Genomic DNA, 20,345 nt, shown 5'->3' on the forward strand with positions numbered 1-20,345 from the left:
TGTAAGTTGATGTATAAGAGATGCCTTTTGATATCTTAATAATAAAGGAGAATGGGCAATTTGTCCCATGGATGTATACTGTTGAGACATATCTCATTTGAAAGGGCTTATTAATAGCATTATTTTATTGTATGACACCAACTTTAGATAACTTGCAGGGACTGAGCTATTTAAAAAAAAGAGTGACACATATAAACTGTTTTTTTACAATATACTTGTTACGTAGCCAGTTGTTAGGTGTTTTATATGAAAGAATATGAGAAATGCTACACTTTTGTATACCAACACCTACGTTTAAGTACGTACAGGGCTAGAATTAATTGATAAAACATATGCATGAATTGAAAAACTGTTACTATACACTGAAACTTACTTGTATACACAAGCCATATATAATATCGAAATGGCATTATTATAAGCTATTTTAAAAAAAGTATACTCGGACTGAAATCCTTGCAGGGGCGGAAATAAAACTAGTTTATTAGTTAATTCGTTGTGTTAAATGCCGCTTTGATTGTTCTACCTGACACTAGATAGAGCTTTGGTAGCAGACTGGGCAATTTTTACTATTGTTATATAGAATTGAGACATATCTTATTTGGTAGGTTTTAATTTTATCTATAATTATTTATATGACACCAAAGACCGAAAGTGTCCAGGGAAGATCCTATTCATGATTTTGATCATGCACTGCGGCGTAAACTGGAACTAAAAAAATGTCATTAATGTAGGGTTACTTTTGTAACCATTAACATCACTTTGTGTGCCTGAAATATAATTAAAAATTAAGTTATTATGTTCCGTAAATAATTACTGCTAAATAAATCGCACAAAACTACTTAAGTATGTATTTTCAAATCCACTCTAGTACTGACATCTTGCGTGCAATAGAAGAACCGAATGAGCGGCTAATGCTGGATCCATATAGGCGCTTTTAAACGCTCCAAATGTAACCAAAAACTAAGACTTCGCGTATTTATAAGTTCGTTTAATTCCGAACGCACGAGCACCACGAATACCGTAAGTTTCGTTTATTTGCCTCTCTTTGTTGCTCTTACATATTCGAGTGATAAAGGAAGATATTAACGTCAAGAAAATGTAATCCAAGTTTCTAGAATCTGTGCGGAAAGTAGAAGAGTCTTGAAATACTGTATGGGATCCATATACATTCTAGGACTCTTCTCTTTCCCTCACAGTCTATTTGCGTCTTTAGAAAATGGTGTATGTACAAGTGAAACGCGCTACCTAGGGTTTTCGTCCGTTTACTATATAAAGCAGGATAACATTCACGGACTTTTTTTAGAGGAAGTTAATTATTTACCAAGCCGGTGGTAGCTGTATTTCGTTCACTCATATATATTTTATTAAATAAAACCTTTTGAATACTTTAAACATCTTTATTTCATGAAAATTGAAAAATAATTCACATCATTTATTTTCTTCACGCACAACTATTAGCAGGACTGAGGACGCGCATAAAGCGATCCTTGGTAATAGGAGTGAATAGGTGCATCCAGAATGCATGGCTAGTGCGCTAATCTTGGACCGTTTGCGAAATGTTCGCAGTATGAGCAATGCAACGCTCTGGCAAGGACTCGTGCGACGGATTTTGATTTTACCTACAATCCCCCCCACCCCCCCGCGCGAGGCCCGTTTCATGCACCCGCGCTAGCTAGCAACCGCTCTTAACCTTTTGAACGCCAAGAACACCTATAACTAGTCGTGCTCACTACGCCATGAACATCGAACAGAACATGAACATGCAGTTATAGCGTACGCTGTCAAAGTAAGTCTCTTGCGCCCGTGACCTTGGCGTTGACTCGTGCGAATAACGTTTTTTCAATGTTCTGGTTTCTCCCGATTCGCCGGATTCTGGTTTCGCCAGATTCCCGTATCGTGGGATTCTCGTACGGCCAAACAGGAATCCGGCAAGACAAGAATCCGATAAATCGGGAACTAATCACTGTGTGACATAGGCTCATCAGCTCAATAGCTGCTCGCCTATAATTATATAATAATAATAATCAAGTATTCAAAGCGTGTTAATTTTGTAATGCGTCGCTAACAGGCTGTTCGCGAATCACTCCCGTACTGTACACGCGTTGTACACTGCTTCTTGTTAATAACAGTTTGTGCGACTAATTACCACAATTAACGAAATGCTCCCTGTTGTTGCGCGCGCATAAAGTGCGCGTTCTGGGGCCGCGGATTGGATCACTGGACCCATGTGCCCGGGCGGAGCGGCGAGCGGCATATCAAGGCTGTTCATACAATGGTGGAGCGTAATGCAAGCCCTAAAGCTAGTGCAGTTCATGAGCGACGCGTGGCTATCGGCCAGCACGACTTTAGGTGTTCTTGGCGTTCAAAAAGCTAAATTCACCTAATGAGCTATATTAGGTGTAGATGCCGACCCACACGCCGGTCCGATGTGCGAGTGAGGGACATCTTGTATTAGGCACGTGCATAACCCTCAGGCCAATTCGAACGTGCACCTGACATGAAACCCGGTATTAGAATGATATTGGAATCATATCAGTTAGCAGTCATTCGCACGTTCATTTTGCTCAGACTCGTCCGCATATTAAGTCTGTGCGGAAAGAGTATGTATTGAGCCCCATACATTCCACGACTCTTCTCATTCCGTACAGACTACAGACTCTATTAGAGCCACCCCAATAAAGTCTCCAGAGCGTCGGCGTCTAGTCAACTATATGGCTGCTGCTTGACGCAACGTTGGCGCAACTGGCGCAGCGACACCATTTTTCCACAGCGCTGACTAAACGCCGACGCTCAAAAAACGCTAGTGTGGGGTGGCCCTTAATGCAAGCGAGAGGCCAGCGCGAATGACAGCTTAACTGATATGATTCCAATTGGCCGGATTTTTGTTTCGTCGGATTCTCTTATTCTCGGATTGTGACGTCCTAAAGTAAATCCAACGAAACAAGAATCCGGCGAATCTAGAACGAACCTGGGGATTCGCTCATTTAGACGGCGCGCGAATTTAGTTAGGTTGAGCCAATCGACCCCCTCTGTTCAGTAGGATACACCAGTAGATTGAATAGCACGCTAAAAACTTCACTGTGATCCACCATCGGTCTGGGTAGATCCTGTGAAACTTGCATCTCTTAAATATGCTCCACCATAAATGATAGGGTCTCGTCGAGATCTTTATTATAATTTATCGGTTTTATTCCATAACGACCTACCTTTTTTACATACGGATCTTACAGAGTCCACTAGCTGACGTGGGTGCACGGAGCAGGCGCACGCACCCGCGGTTGCTATTTTAGGTAAAATCCGTCGCACGCGTCCCACCAGTTAGGCTAAGCGTGTGCTGATTGCTGAGACGCAGGTGACGCAGTTCACGCGCATAGCAGTTTGTAAAGTACTATGGAACGTCCTTACGATGCAGCGTGCGTAGCTAAATGACGTTCTATACTTTACAAAATCTGCTCTGCACTGCATTGCTCATGCAACCGCGCCAGCTAGCGGACGCCCTTACCAAACTCCCTGAGTGCTGTTCAATCCACTGGTGGTGTTGCAAGTATCACAGGATCCACCCAGACCAATAGTAGGTATCCACAGTAAACTCAGCAAAGCGTGCTCTTAAATCTGGTGGATCGAGATGGTGGACTAGTGGACTACATCCTACTGGACAGATTAAATACGTAATGCTCACCGGTAGAACAGAACCATGTCAGCTCTCGTGAGTTTCAATAATATATATATAATTATATAATATATGGAAAAAATAAATAATAAATCTATAAAATTCTATAACCGATTTATTTTATTGATTGATTTATTTTATTTTATTGTTATTAGTTTTACTTATAATTGAACTTAGGTATAAGAAATGTAATGACTTAGGCTAGTCCTGTAAAATTGCATTTTGCTTGAATAAATAGAAATTGAAATTGAAATTGAATAACCATTAAAAAATCTATATCAATAGCTTTGTAGAGATGTAAACCAAGTCTCTTTTTCGTCCTGTTGGGAGTTTCTTCCCAGCAGAACCATAGGATAACCGCATGTATAAGATAAAAGAATTGTATATTTATCTAGCTTACAGTGTCTCATTTTATAATAAACGGGTATTTAGGTATACTAAGTACAGCACGAATTTTTGCTTGCAAATATAGCGAAACTATTGATATAAATTAATTTTAAAATGGTTAAGAATTTATAGATTTACCTAATATAATTTCTTCCCATGTATTGAAATTCATGACAGCTGATGTGGTTCTGCTAGCGAACATAATAATATCAACTTTTGTGAACGTGGTGTAGAGAACCGGTTACGGCAGAAGTAGGTAAGCGGTCCCAACAGCGGTCGCACACGGCGACTTTGCATCGATTCACTCGCGCGTGTGACCCCTCGTCGCATTTGCAACGCGTGATGCACCGTGGGTCCACTGCAGTGTGGGCAGTGGACTGCTTTGACCCACAGTGGGTTCACGGGTATTTTTTTTACCTGTTGGCCTACCGTTCTAAACAGTGGTCTACTTTTAAGTCTTGTTAATGAAAATTCGTTAGGTAGCTTCAGATGCCCATGCCCATGCCCATGCCAAGTTGTGATGATGTTTTTGGAAAAAAAACAGTGCGGTGGGACTTGGTAAAAATAAATTACTCCGTGGACCATTGTTTAGAACGGTAGGCCAACGGGTAAAAAAAATACCCGTGGATCCACTGTGGGTCAAAGCAGTGCACTGCCCACACTGCAGTGGGCCCACGGTGCATCGCGCGTTGCAAGTGCGACGTGGGGTCACACGCGCGAGTGAATCGATGCAAAGTCGCCGTGTGCTACCGCTGTTGGAACCGCTTACCTACTTATGCCGTAACCGGTTCTTATGTAGGTATACTACGTTCACAAAAGATTGATTTTTAGGTTCAAACTCACGTTGCATGACATTTGTCCATGAGCAAATACTTCCAAGTCCTACCGTAGGACCTACAATCTTCTGTGATAGTAATGCAGAAATAAATACTGTTGACAGTTCGTCAACAGTATTTAACATAATAATTACACTAAAACAATTCATGTGCATTTAGAATACAGAACCTACATATGTATTAAGGGTACCTAAGTATTCCAGTGAAATATGATTGAAATAAAAAACAAAGAAATATATTAGTAGGTAGGTACCAGTAGTACGATCTACCTGTATGTGTGTCTCTACCTTAATGTTCGGACCATAAGAACTATTATATAATCTTTGCCATTGGTTCTGTATTCTATGCACATCGTTATTTATTTTTCAACTTTCTTTGACTACACAATTATACATAATATTAGATTTTTTCTTGACTTGCTCGATTCTTCTTGTTTCGAAGCTTCCTTGTTCTTGCCGTATAGTTTCTGAAAGCATAATCAACAATCTATATCTTGTTTACTGATATATTTGAAGGCAGTTTCTTTTTTTGAGATTAGTTTTTTTGGCTTTGGTCAAAGATTGTAAAAAGTACACTGATGTCAACCCTGTTTACCCCACCTGCACCGTTACTTAGTAACTTACTAGGTACTAGGTATTTGTTATGAGTGACGCAGCAATCTGCAAGACTAGAAGACGGACTAGTACTTACTTTTAGTATGAGTCGACAAAATGGGCGTCGTTGCCATTCTGGGGTGTCGGCGTTGGGTGTAGGGGGATTTCACCGCATGAAAAAGAGACAAAATACTTAATTCTTGCTATTTTTTCAAAGTTGACATTAATATAGTATTTTTTAAAACGAAGGGTATACGGTGACAGGTGTGGTCTCCATACAATTTATAGCATTAAAATGCCAAATCTTACAAAATAGTACTGAAATTAGATCTGTCAGCGTACCCTTCCGATTTGAAAAAACTACTGTAATAAAATACATTATCTACGCAGAGTCATCTTCACTTTGATTTCACTTTTTTAGTAGGTAACGATAGATTCGTCTAACTATCTATCTTTACATTATTATTTTTATTGACTTGACCGACGCAAAGGGCTCCAGTGGGTGTCGAACCCACGCCTTAAGTCTGCAAAAGGTATAAAGTGCTTCGTTGTGTAGACACAAACATACACAGTACACACTTACTTATGGATACGTATGTTTACGTAGGTTAACCGACATAAGGGGCTTGAGTGGGTGTCGAACCCACGCTTTAAATCAGCAAGAGATACAATATGCTTAATTGTGTAGACACAAACATACTAACTTACTTATGGGTTCGTATGTTTACGTAGGTTGACCGACACAAAGGGCTCGAGTGGGTCTCGAACCCACGCCTTAAATCAGCAAGAGGTACAATGTGCTTCATTGTGTAGACACAAACATTCTAACTTACTTATGGGTCCGTATGTTTACGTAGGTTGACCGACACAAAGGGCTCGAGTGGGTCTCGAACCCACGCCTTAAATCAGCAAGAGGTACAATATGCTTAATTGTGTAGACACAAACATACTAACTTACTTATGGGTCCGTATGTTTACGTAGGTTGACCGACACAAAGGGCTCGAGTGGGTCTCGAACCCACGCCTTAAATCAGCAAGATGTACAAACTTACTTATGGATACGTATGTTTACGTAGATTGACCGACACAAAGGGCTCGAGTGGGTCTCGAACCCACGCCTTAAATCAGCAAGAGGTACAAACATACTTATGGATACGTATGTTTACGTAGATTGACCGACACAAAGGGCTCGAGTGGGTCTCGAACCCACGCCTTAAATCAGCAAGAGCTACAAACTTACTTATGGATACGTATGATTACGTAGGTTGACTGACACAAAGGGCTCGAGTGGGTCTCGAACCCACGCCTTAAATCAGCAAGAGGTACAAACTTACTTATGGATACGTATGTTTACGTAGGTTGACCGACACAAAGGGCTCGAGTGGGTCTCGAACCCACGCCTTAAATCAGCAAGAGGTACAATATGCTTAATTGTGTAGCCACAAACATACTAACTTACTTATGGGTTCGTATGTTTACGTAGGTTGACCGACACAAAGGGCTCGAGTGGGTCTCGAACCCACGCCTTAAATCAGCAAGAGGTACAATATGCTTAATTGTGTAGACACAAACATACTAACTTACTTATGGGTCCGTATGTTTACGTAGGTTGACCGACACAAAGGGCTCGAGTGGGTCTCGAACCCACGCCTTAAATCAGCAAGAGGTAAAATGTGCTTCATTGTGAGACACAAATATACAAACTTACTTATGGATACGTATGTTTACGTAGATTGACCGACACAAAGGGCTCGAGTGGGTCTCGAACCCACGCCTTAAATCAGCAAGAGGTACAAACTTACTTATGGATACGTATGTTTACGTAGATTGACCGACACAAAGGGCTCGAGTGGGTCTCGAACCCACGCCTTAAATCAGCAAGAGCTACAAACTTACTTATGGATACGTATGATTACGTAGGTTGACTGACACAAAGGGCTCGAGTGGGTCTCGAACCCACGCCTTAAATCAGCAAGAGGTACAAACTTACTTATGGATACGTATGTTTACGTAGGTTGACCGACACAAAGGGCTCGAGTGGGTCTCGAACCCACGCCTTAAATCAGCAAGAGGTACAATATGCTTAATTGTGTAGACACAAACATACTAACTTACTTATGGGTCCGTATGTTTACGTAGGTTGACCGACACTAAGGGCTCGAGTGGGTCTCGAACCCACGCCTTAAATCAGCAAGAGGTAAAATGTGCTTCATTGTGTAGACACAAATATACAAACTTACTTATGGATACGTATGTTTACGTAGATTGACCGACACAAAGGGCTCGAGTGGGTCTCGAACCCACGCCTTAAATCAGCAAGAGGTACAAACTTACTTATGGATACGTATGATTACGTAGGTTGACTGACACAAAGGGCTCGAGTGGGTCTCGAACCCACGCCTTAAATCAGCAAGAGGTATAATGTGCTTCATTGTGTAGACACAAATATACAAACTTACTTATGGATACGTATGTTTACGTAGATTGACCGACACAAAGGGCTCGAGTGGGTCTCGAACCCACGCCTTAAATCAGCAAGAGGTACAAACTTACTTATGGATACGTATGATTACGTAGGTTGACCGACACAAAGGGCTCGAGTGGGTCTCGAACCCACGCCTTAAATCAGCAAGAGGTAAAATGTGCTTCATTGTGTAGACACAAATATACAAACTTACTTATGGATACGTATGTTTACGTAGATTGACCGACACAAAGGGCTCGAGTGGGTCTCGAACCCACGCCTTAAATCAGCAAGAGGTAAAATGTGCTTCAATGTGTAGACACAAATATACAAACTTACTTATGGATACGTATGTTTACGTAGATTGACCGACACAAAGGGCTCGAGTGGGTCTCGAACCCACGCCTTAAATCAGCAAGAGGTACAAACTTACTTATGGATACGTATGATTACGTAGGTTGACTGACACAAAGGGCTCGAGTGGGTCTCGAACCCACGCCTTAAATCAGCAAGAGGTACAATGTGCTTCATTGTGTAGACACTACTAACTAACTTATGGGTCCGTATGTTTACGTAGATTGACCGACACAAAGGGCTCGAGTGGGTCTCGAACCCACGCGTTAAGTCTGGAAGAGGTATGATGTGCTTCATTGTGCAGACATAAATGTATTTATTGGAACGTACACTTGGGTAGGTTTATCGACACAGTGTAGACACGTACATACAAACTTACTTATGAGTATATACGTAGATATACAGAAGACAAATCGCCAAACGTTAAATACGCGTCGTTGTACAGTTTAGGTTGTAGTCATTAAAGTTCATAATAGTTAATAAGTTCCACTTTATCAAATGTCACTAATAAAAGTGTTCGATATGATGATGAAAATCCAAAAATGACTATATGTATAAGCCTATAAGATTTGAGATATTCCCTCGATTTCTCATGGAACCCATCATCAAAACTGGACCTTGACGCAAATGTAACTTACGGACCTTACTTATTTAACAAAAAAGGCAAATAGCGTGCTCTAAAGAGTTCCGTTCTAGTCAACATCAGCAGTTCCACCTCATCAAATGTCGCTTTTTATGTTGATGAATAAGCCAAAAAACATTACATATAATGTATTACCTACCTATGCATATAATATTTGACGAGTTCTCTACATGAAACCCATCATCAGAACTTTACTTCGACACAAATCTTTAAAATCCCTGTATTATATTATATATTATGTTAATTAAATTAGTACTACATACAACCTTACATGTAGGTATGATCAGTTTTTCAGTAGGCCATACACTGTCCCGTCCTCCTTCCTATTACGGACAGGAGGCTGTGGTGGCTCGTCGTACGAAGCGTAGTGCTTGGGGAGCGTCCGCGAACATACTCGTATATACCGGACGGACAGCTACAGTGCCGCGGCTGCCGCTACAACACACTGAAAATGTCATTATACTGGACTCGCAGAGCATTTAGCAATCGTTGAGAGTACTTGTTTAGTACATATTGGCTTTATGCAGCGATGTAAAGTAGGTACCTACATTACACTACTCTTAGAAACAACAAAGAGATTCAGATTGGTCTGTACAGCTGAACCTAAGCACTATTATATTTATTGGGTCTTATCGCTACCGCTCTGTGTTCCCTCTCGATGTCCGCAGAGGTCGTCGGTAACTAAATGCTCTACCATCGCCGTTATCCTTCAAAACGGCTCAAAACTGCATAAACCGCTCCGATCTTCCGCTCGCGCCGCTCTGGTTCAGCAACTCGATCAAAATGTTAGTATAGACTTCATTGAATATAAAGGTAAGCTTGACGTACCTACACATTGATATTTTTATGAACTTTCCAATTGATTCCGCTGTAAGCTTCTCCAATATGTGCAGTGAGGAGTAAGATTATTTAATTTTATTCTGAAAGGAATAACATCCCATGCAGGTCCCGTAGACTTCGAAAAAGCAGACGTAATACTTTCTTACTCATTCAACGAATATATATAATACCATCTCTTTAGCCGTTCAGGCAAAGAAAATTCGAATTCGTTGCTGAATATATAAATTATCACACTAATTATTAACAATGACGATATTTTATGTGATCCGTGCAGGCGTCAACTTGACAACACATTATTTTTTTTAGACAACACATTAGTAATCCATTGACAATCTGTCATCTAGGTATCTATACTTTTTAAAATGATGGGGTGAGACTGACGAATTTACCGCTCTACATATTATTATTTTTTTGGCTGTTAGCGACATCTAGCGTTGAGTAGTAAAGTTATGGAGTAATTAACTACAATTAATTATTTCATTTAATGAATTTATTTCGATTCCTGCAAGCGTTTGACCGCAGCGACATTATTCGAAAAATAGCTAATACAAATACTTTTCGCATGATATACATGGCTTGTGTATACACTCTAATTCCGCTGTATAGCAAACAATTTTTAGTTTGAGGATTTTTATAAACTGTTAATTCTAAACCTTTAAATACTTTACCGTTGGAGTTAGCACAAAAAACATAAACCATTTCTCATATTCTTTCTAATGAAATACGCTCTTACTTGTTATATCACGCGTATTATGTAAAATAACTGTTTATGTGAACAACTTATTTTTTTTTATAGCTCGGTCCCTGCAAGGTGTCTAAGGTTGGAGCCATACAATAAAATAATACTATGATTAAGAGCTTTAAAACCACATATGTCTCAACAGTATACATCCATGGGACACTCCCCATACAAAATTGCCCATTCTCCTTTATTTAATTTAAGTAATATATAAAATAGTATATGAAGCGCTGGTGGCCTAGCGGTAAGAGCGCGCGACTTACAATCCGGAGGTCGCGGGTTCAATCCCGGGCTCGTACCAATGAGTTTTTCGGAGCTTATGTACGAAATATCATTTCATATTTCGCAGTCGCTTTTCGGTGAAGGAAAACAGCGTGAGGAAACCGGACCAATCCCAATAAGGACCTAGTTTACCTTCTGGGTTGGAAGGTCAGATGGCAGTCAGAAACTAGAGCCCATGCCAAGTCCTGGGATTAGTTGCCAAGCGGACCCCAGGCTCCCATGAGCCGTGGCAAAATGCCGGGACAACGCGAGGAAGATGACGATATGAAATAGTATATTAAATACCTAGAGCAGTGAAGTAAGAAATGTTTGTCGACCTCGCCTTCGCCTCGGCCGATAACTGCATGTGATCTGAGGCTTTCTTGTTTACTGGTCGAGGTGTGTATACTATTTTTCGGCGCGACGGAGCCGGAAAGCGGCAACATCGTTTAGCGAAGCGGGCCGAAAGTTGAAAAAGGATGTACATCACTACATAGTATAAAACGGTGGCACTGCACTTCTGTGGCGTAAGAAGATGTTTCCGTCTACGTCGGTTATTCAGTGCGATAACGTTAGGATTAGCGCGATCAATATAGCGTTGGGTGATAAACACATAATAGTGTTTAGCGTGTACATGCCAAATAATGGTATCGATAACTTGCCGGACTTCGTACAATGTGTCAGTACAATGGACGCTATAGTGAAGGAAAGTTGCGTGGAAACAGTTTACTTATTAGGAGACTTCAATGCGCACCCATACGAACTATTTTGCGACGAGCTGCTTAGTTTTTGTGCGGAACGGGACTGGATTTGTGCTGATATCGTTAAACTGGGCATAGACTCGAGCGCGCACACGTACCTAAGTGAAATGCACGGATCTAAGCGGTGGTTGGATCATTGCGTAACCACGTCAGCTGGGATGGACGGTATTGTTGATGTTTTTATTAATTACGATGTCTATTGTTCTGATCATTACCCTCTTGTAATTAAATGTAATTTTAATTTAGTTAAGCCTAAGATGTATAAAAGTAATAACTGTGCAATATTTAATGGGAAATGTGTAACTTGGGGGGAAAGAACCTCTGATGAAATTGAAAAATATGACAATAAATGCAGTGAACTTTTAAAAATGATTGATTTTCCTTCCGATTTAAGGGACTGCTGTGGCAGCTGCTGTTTAAATAACTCTGACCACTGTAAGATAATTGATCAAATTTATTTAAAATTAATATCATCATTATGTATAGCTTCTGTGCACAGCAAAGCTGCCACGGGAGGTTCCGGATGCCGAAAAAAGATTGTCATAGGGTGGAACAAACATGTAAGCGATGCGCACAGGGAGGCCAGGGCTAGATTCCAGGACTGGGTGTCGTGTGGTAAGCCTAATGGTGGGTCCGTTTTTGATGCTATGACTCTTAGTCGTAAAATGTTTAAATCTAAACTTAGATGGGTCCAACAACATCAAGAGCAAATAAAAATGGACCTACTTGCCGCACATCACACGAAAAATGATTTTCGAAATTTTTGGAAAATGACGAAAAAGTTGGACACTAGGCCTGGACTTTCTGTAAGCGTGGAAGGAATTTCAGATCCCAAGGGGATTGCAAATGTATTTAAGGACCATTTCAACGTTAAACCCGCTGTCTCGCCCGTTGACGGGCGGCGGCAGTTGCTCGATATTGGGGTATCGGAGGGGAGTGACTTTCAGATCCATTTCAGTGCAGATGACGTAAGAAAAATAATAAAGGATATGAAGAGAGGAAAGTCGCCCGGTCACGATCATTTAAGTATCGAGCATCTGCTGTTTGCTGGTCCTCACCTGCCCCGCGTATTGGCAATGTTTTTTGACCTTTGTATATGTCACTCGTACCTACCATCTGATTTGACCAAAACCATTGTTGTGCCCATTGTCAAAAATAAAACGGGTGACATATCCAACAGAGCTAACTACAGGCCTATATCTCTAGCAACAATTGTGGCTAGGGTGCTCGACGGCTTGCTCAATTTGCAATTGGACAAATGTATAAAATTACATGATGCACAGTTCGGCTTTCGAGCCGGTTTATCTACCGAAAGTGCCATCATTTGCCTAAAGCAAGCTGTAGAGTACTACACACGCAGAAGGACACCTGTTTATGCGTGTTTTCTCGATCTTTCCAAAGCCTTCGATCTTGTCAACTATGATTTACTTTGGAATAAGCTTGATGAAGTGCATTTTCCTAAGGAGCTCACACGCATATTCAGGTGTTGGTATGCTGGCCAACGAAATTGTGTTCGCTGGGGTAATGTGTTGTCGGACGAGTACGGTCTGGTGTGCGGGGTGCGGCAGGGGGGACTGACCTCACCTAAACTTTTCAATTTGTATATCGATGCCTTGATCGGCGAGCTCAGCAGTACACGTGTGGGCTGTCATATAGATAGGGTATGCTTCAATAACATAAGCTATGCCGATGACATGGTACTGTTGAGCCCGTCGGTCGGTGGTCTGAGATTGCTTATTGAGAGGTGTGAGTCATATGCCCTAGCGCATAACCTTAAATATAATGTAAGCAAGAGCGAGTATATGGTCTTCAAAGCGGGAAGCAAGTGCCCATCACACATCCCACACATTTGTTTGAATGGCATGCAACTGAAAAGGGTTACCTCTTTTAAATACCTTGGGTACCTTGGTAACCGACGATTTCTGCGATGACGCTGATATCGAGAGGGAGCGGAGGGCCTTGGCCGTGAGGGCCAATATGATAGCTCGCAGGTTCAGCCGGTGTACAGCGCAAGTAAAAATAACATTATTTCGAGCGTTCTGTACATCGCTGTACACCTGCAGCCTGTGGACTCGATACACGCAAAGGGCTTTTAACGCGATGCGCGTACAATATAATGACGCGTTCAGGGTACTGTTGCGGCTGCCTCGGTACTGCAGTGCGTCCGGCATGTTCGCTGATGCTCATGTGGACGGTTTCCACGCGACACTGCGCAAGCGCTGCGCCGCGACGCTCCGCAGGGTGCGCGACAGCCGCCACAGTCTCCTGGCCGTCGTGGCTGGCAGACAGGACAGTGGCCTGATAAGGCACTGGTCCTCTCTGCATTTATCTTTAGTACCTAAGATAGTTATTTAAGTTTATTTTAAGTTAACCTTAGCTATAAGTATTAAATTTAGATTAAGATGTACTAACAAAATATGGACCATGTTTGTCTGAATTAAATGCATTTTATTTTTATTTATTTTATTTTATTTTAAAACAAAGTCGCTTCCCTGTCTGTCTGTCTGTATGTATGCTTAGATCTTTAAAACTACGCAACGGTTTTTTTTATAGATAGAGTGATTCGAGAAGCGCTGGTGGCCTAGCGGTAAGAGCGTGCGACTTTCAATCCGGAGGTCGCGGGTTCAAACCCCGGCTCGTACCAATGAGTTTTTCGGAACTCATGTACGAAATATCATTTGATATTTACCAGTTGCTTTTCGGTGAAGGAAAACATCGTGAGGAAACCGGACTAATCCCAATAAGGCCTAGTTTACCCTCTGGGTTGGAAGGTCAGATGGCATGGATGGTAGAAACTAGTGCCAACGCGGATTCCTGGGATTAGTTGCCAAGCGGACCCCAGGCTCCCATGAGCCGTGGCAAAATGTCGGGACAACGCGGGGAAGCTTAGATCTTTAAAACTACGCAACGAATATTGATGCGTTTTTTTAGGGTTCCGTACCCAAAGGGTAAAAACGGGACCCTATTACTAAGACTCCGCTGTCCGTCCGTCCATCCATCTGTCTGTCACCAGGCTGTATCTCACGAACCGTGATAATAATAATAATAATAAAATCATTTATTTCAGGCAAAGCCCATAAAAGTGTTAGTGTATATTTACAATTAAAGCATAACTTAAGACTATTGTTAATAAATAATACAGAGTCACAAAACACAGACAAACCGGATGAGCACACATTAACTAATACATATATATACATAGCTAGACAGTTGAAATTTTCACAGATGATGTATTTCTGTTGCCGCTATAACAACAAATACTAAAAACAGAATAAAATAAAGATTTAAGTGGGGCTCCCATACAACAAACGTGATTTTTGACCGAAGTTAAGCAACGTCGGGCGGGGTCAGTACTTGGATGGGTGACCGTTTTTTTGCTTGTTTTGCTCTATTTTTTGTTGATGGTGCGGAACCCTCCGTGCGCGAGTCCGACTCGCACTTGGCCGGTTTTTTTAATAGATAGAGTGATTCAAGAGGAAGGTTTATGTATGTGTTAACCCGTGTGAAACCGGGGCGGGTCGCTAGTAGATGATACTTACATCCTCGCTCGTTTCTCGGCCGCAGGCGACACAGCCCCCATGGCGTGCAGCTGCGCGCATGTGGCACCACTTTCCACTCCGCTGAGCAGGGCCCATTGCGCTCGCGAACCGTCCCATACAAGAAACTGTTTTTTATGCTTGAAGTAACGGTAGCTGTCCACGTCTGAAAATAAACTTAAATCAGTACTTAATTATGTAATTGGTTAGAAATAGTGAAATACATGAATACACAGAAATGCCAACTATAAAACAAGAGGTAAACAAATACTGCAAAAAGTACAAGGAAAGACTTCAAAACCACTGTAACGAACTAGCCAGAAACCTGTTACACGAACAAGACTACATACCGAGGCTAAAAAGATGGCACATTCTAGGGCTAGATCAGAGACAATAAGCCCCCACGCAAACTGGTGATGGTGCTCAGTGGAACACCACCCTAAATAATAATTAAAAAAAAAACATAAACCATCTGATTATGGCTAGAACAGCCGATTGCAGATTAGACTTTAAAAAAAATATATATGTAATGGGGTTGGCAACTGTCAAAGGTTTGCATAGATGGCGCCATCACAGCTTTTTCTATGGGATTTGACTTAAGGGGACGGTATATGACGTTTTCGATTTAGAGCTCACTTTGTGCAATCAATTTGTTCAAGAAATGTTTAATAACTGCATTAAATTATACGTAAATTTGTTCACGAAGAAGCCGTGTACCGGCTCTTCACGGCATAATATTTTTTATTTGCTGTAATTCTCTACAAATCGACACTAAAAGTATCCAAAAATCAAAATATGGAGTTCCGTTTGAGCAACACGCATTACAGTTTTGCCTTTAACAGTAATTGAGTTGTTGTGTGATTTTGAAAGCTAGATAACTAAACTAGCAAATTATTATCTACTTATATTTTTACTCACAAATACAACACAGAAATTCAATCCCAAATGTAAACTTTCGTACAATTTCCATACATTGACGACATCACTCAAAATTCTTCTTCGAGTCAGATGGCCGCTGGCCTTGGATCGAAGCAGACGTGTACTTCGTTGTAGCTCGTTTTTGACATTATTTAGACATTTCATCATATACGCATACGAAAATGTATACCAGTAGATAAATTGTATTTCAAAAAATAGGGTAAATAAATTTATTTAAAATTTGATTTGTTGTTATTTACAGGTCGTAACGATCGAAAACAGCAGTAAACTATCCTAAAACAATACGATTACAATTGAATTTAAGTAACTTGTTCCTTCAAAACCCGCTTAAAATGAAAAAAGTTTAAAGACTCGTTTTACTGATTGGGATTGATTTTCATTATGCTGGTATCAATTTTGCGTCATTAAAAAAAGTATATGACTTCTGTACGTCAATGACATTTGATGTCAATTGTAATCTTGTATTTACGTTAGAGAATATTATATATTCATTTAAATATTACTTACCTATTAATACGAAGCGTAATTCGTTTAATAACTGAAAGTCTTAGTGTCTACACCTACTTTGTTGCCGTTCGTTCCGTCTATATGTGTGCGATTACGTGCTGTTCTCAATAATCAAGAAACAAGCCATAATCTTCAAGAATAAAATAACAGCAAGACCAGCATTTAGTACTAACTAGTTTTTGCGGATTTGGAGACAAGAGATGAAGCTTACAGGCTAATACCGCTGCGGTCTGGTTATTGTTATGTGTATATATCGAGTATTATATAAATTTACTATAAAATAACAATGTTTTATTTCAATGACATTATGTGCGTAGGTATGTATGTTTCGGTGATTATAAGAATTTTGTCCACACAATAATTGTGCAAAGCAGAGACTGCATCATGCTTTCTTTACGGTATAAGCGGTATGGTACCGTTATTATTTATCAATACCGGTTCGTTTTGAAGGTAAAACTATACCGGTTGATATACAAAGTACGGTACCGGTATAAAATTACAGCAGGGACAACCATTTTTATAGGTGTACAGTCAGCTGCAGAGAAAAGGTACGACCAGATAGATAATTGTATGCAGGGGTGGTACCTTTTCTCTGCAGCTAGCTGTACCTAAACCATCATTGACCGAGCGTTGGCGAAGGTCTCCGTTTCAACTTGGGCAAAAATGCTTTCGTATGTCCGAATTCTTCTCCTTTGCATATCACATTTCTCAACTGATTCTCGTGAAAATTTGGTAGTCCGATATAATTATTCGGATTCTTTTTTTTTTGAACAATTTAAAATAGGCAGAAATTGTCATAAAGGACTTAAGCGCCAGTAGGGTCTGTGACACTTAAGACCACTGCGATTATTAGGTACTTACTGGCCCCTATTTCACCACGACCACGGTGACAGGTGCGACAGTTGTCGACATCACTGTTGCTGACGTCACAGGCCTCCATAGGCTACGGTAACCGCTTACCATCGGACGGGCGATGTGCTTGTTTGCCACCAACATTTTAATAAATAAATAAACTCCATTATATTGCCACTAAAAAATTCTTATTTTGCGAAGCTAATGACAATTGTCACAAGAAACACGGCAACTGTATCGAAATTGCGACACAGAACTCATTTCCTGTCAAGACTTACCGAAAATTCTTTGAAAAATCTTGTGACAATTGTCACAAGATTTTTTCGCGAGAGAAATGTCTGTTTTATCCGATATAATAAAGTTTTTTTTAATAATAGGTACAATGACGGTGGCAAACACGAATACGGCCCGCCCGATGGTAAGCGGTAACTGTATTATTAAATTGTACAACGGGACTTAATCGCGTATCTAAGTTTTAAGATTTACCTCCGACGTTTCGAGGACGGCGTTGTCCCCGTGGTCTCGGAGAAGACTGGCTTAAGTTGACATCAGCATCTTCTAACCGCGCGAGTTTTTCGAACTACCCGCACTTGGTCTTGTTTATCCGCTTGAACGTTTTGCGGTTCCGTTGTACAATTTAATAATGTGTAAAAATCGTGAAAGTTTAAATCAGTGTTAGCGGTAACTGTAGTCCATGGATGCCTATGGCGTCAATAACAGTGATGTTTTTGTCGTACCTGTCACCGTGGTGAAATAGGGGCCAGATTACGCCGCGCCGCGTGGAACGTGAGGTGCATTGGGGTAAATGCATACCATTCACTCAAGGAAAATAATCTCCCTTATAAGATCACTCGTGTGTCTGCCATTTTGTTAAAGCCAATTTTCACCGTACCTACTGGACTAGTTCAATTGAAATTTAGTACACATATGTCAAGTAAGGAAGTAGTAAGTCGGTGATCCGAAGATGAGTAACGTAAATAAATGAACTTTTAACTTTGCGGCGATTTTTGGTATCATGTGACATATCAGATATAATACATAATTATAAGTAGGTGAGCAAAAATGTACCATAACCTAACTCAGAATTGTATTACATAAATACATATACAAAAAATAGTTCAACGCCAAAAGATTAATGGAAGACCTATGTCCTATAATAGGTGAGTTGGTCTTAAACAAAAAATATGCAATAAAAATGTGTAACTGTGGAACCCATAGTGAATCCTACTCGTACATGATCGGTTTATATTATGTACCTATAAGATATTTTCTACTTTATACTTTATAAGTGTACCTACATAATATTTACTTATAAGCAGTTGTCACGTAAAATATTTGTAGATTTTTTTGGAAGTATGTGTCACATCATCATCATCTTCCTCGCGTTGTCCCGGCATTTTGACACGGCTCAAGGGAGCCTGGGGTCCGCTTGGCAATTAATCCCATAAATTGGCGTGGGCACTAATTTTTATGAAAGCGACTGCCATCTGACCTTCCAACCCATAGGGGGTAAACTAGGCTCTTATTGGGATTAGTCCGGTTCTCTCACGATGTTTTCCTTCACCGAAAAGCGACTGGTAAATATCAAATGATATTTCGTACATAAGTTCCGAAAAACTCATTGGTACGAGCCGGAATTGCAATTCGCACGCTCTTACCGCTAGGCCTCCAGCGATTTTTTTGAAGTATGTATAGCACAAAAAAATATTTAGAAATGTAACATTTAAGGTAGGTAATTAAAATACGGTATAAACATTATTGGAGAAGACTTGGAGGAAGTGTCATAGGGATAGTTCTTTTGTCTAATTATAATCCATCGGCAATCACGCGAGCGCATAAAACGAAAATCATTTTTTTTTCACTCCCTAAAACTCCCTTAACCTAATAACAGTAAAACAAAAAATAAAATATAGAGGGTTACCAACCAGCCAAAGAATTATAAGTAGATATATGCACTTATCCCAACGCACCTCACGTTCTACTCTGCACGGGGTTCATTGCCGCTCCTACCGCCGTAAGTAACTATCAACACCTACATTATCAAGGCTACGATCGAAGATAATCGCTTCAGCACTGAAATAATACCGGTGGAATACCGGTATAATATTTTTTATTTTAATTGTATTAATTTAATAGTGAAACAAAAGGCGAATATACCACATAAAAGTAAATCGGTAAAGATATTAGGGGTACATTAGCCAACACTGTTTCCATATATTTTCAAATTTTATTTTGTCCGCCTTAATTAAATTTTGCACCCTGCCGGAACTTTATTTATTTAAATTCTCATTTAATCGATTTTGAGCCTTATGAAAAGTCGTATAGAGTAGTAAATAAAATTTTACATCTGACTTAATGACATCTGGTTTTATTCGGTTTAACTTTAGAAAACGCGTATCTCGACAAAGCCATAATGTAGAAAATTGTCAACAACCAAATGAATTATTAGAATTTAAATACGTCACGTGTGACATGAACAGACAAGGAAAGCAAGATTAAATGTATTGTTTCTCTTTCTTCTTTCAATGGAACGCTTTTCCTAAAAGGAGGCCACTAAACTCAAAACGCTATCTTAAAAAAAACTTGATGGGTCAGTGACCTGTCCCAGTAAAGTGAGGTAGTGTGCGTGAAGTGCGCTTGTGTGTGAAATGGGGTAAATTGACAGAATCTGAAAATTTACCCACCTCTACCGTCACCTTAAGAACTTGCATCCAGGGCATTATAAAAAAAAAATTACACAATTCAAGGGACTGACAGGGCAAGCTATGATGGCGCCATACTTGGCTAAATACTTCGACCGGCCAACCCCATTAGGGTCGGTTACACCCAATCGTGAGTTAATGACATCTTAGTTCTTTTCTTTGTTTGTATGAAATGTTTTACAATTCTCTATGGGGTGATAGCTTAAGTTAACGTTGATCAATCTTTTGTTTGTGTCTACGGTGCAACTCGCTCATAATAAC

At 40.3% G+C, this 20,345-nt stretch overlaps 1 protein-coding gene across 1 annotated transcript in view; it reads right to left on the reverse strand.

Moving 5' to 3' along the window:
- The window catches only part of LOC134658320 (polyamine-transporting ATPase 13A3), a 51,296-nt gene that overhangs the window by 23,293 nt on the left and 7,658 nt on the right, over window positions 1-20,345 (reverse strand). The window contains exon 5 of the mRNA XM_063513951.1: window positions 15,088-15,250. Within this exon, the coding sequence (XP_063370021.1) occupies window positions 15,088-15,250 (163 nt within the window). The remainder of the gene's footprint in view (window positions 1-15,087; window positions 15,251-20,345) is intronic.

Source organism: Cydia amplana, chromosome 22, assembly GCF_948474715.1.
Source record: "Cydia amplana chromosome 22, ilCydAmpl1.1, whole genome shotgun sequence".
NCBI lineage: Eukaryota > Metazoa > Arthropoda > Insecta > Lepidoptera > Tortricidae > Cydia > Cydia amplana.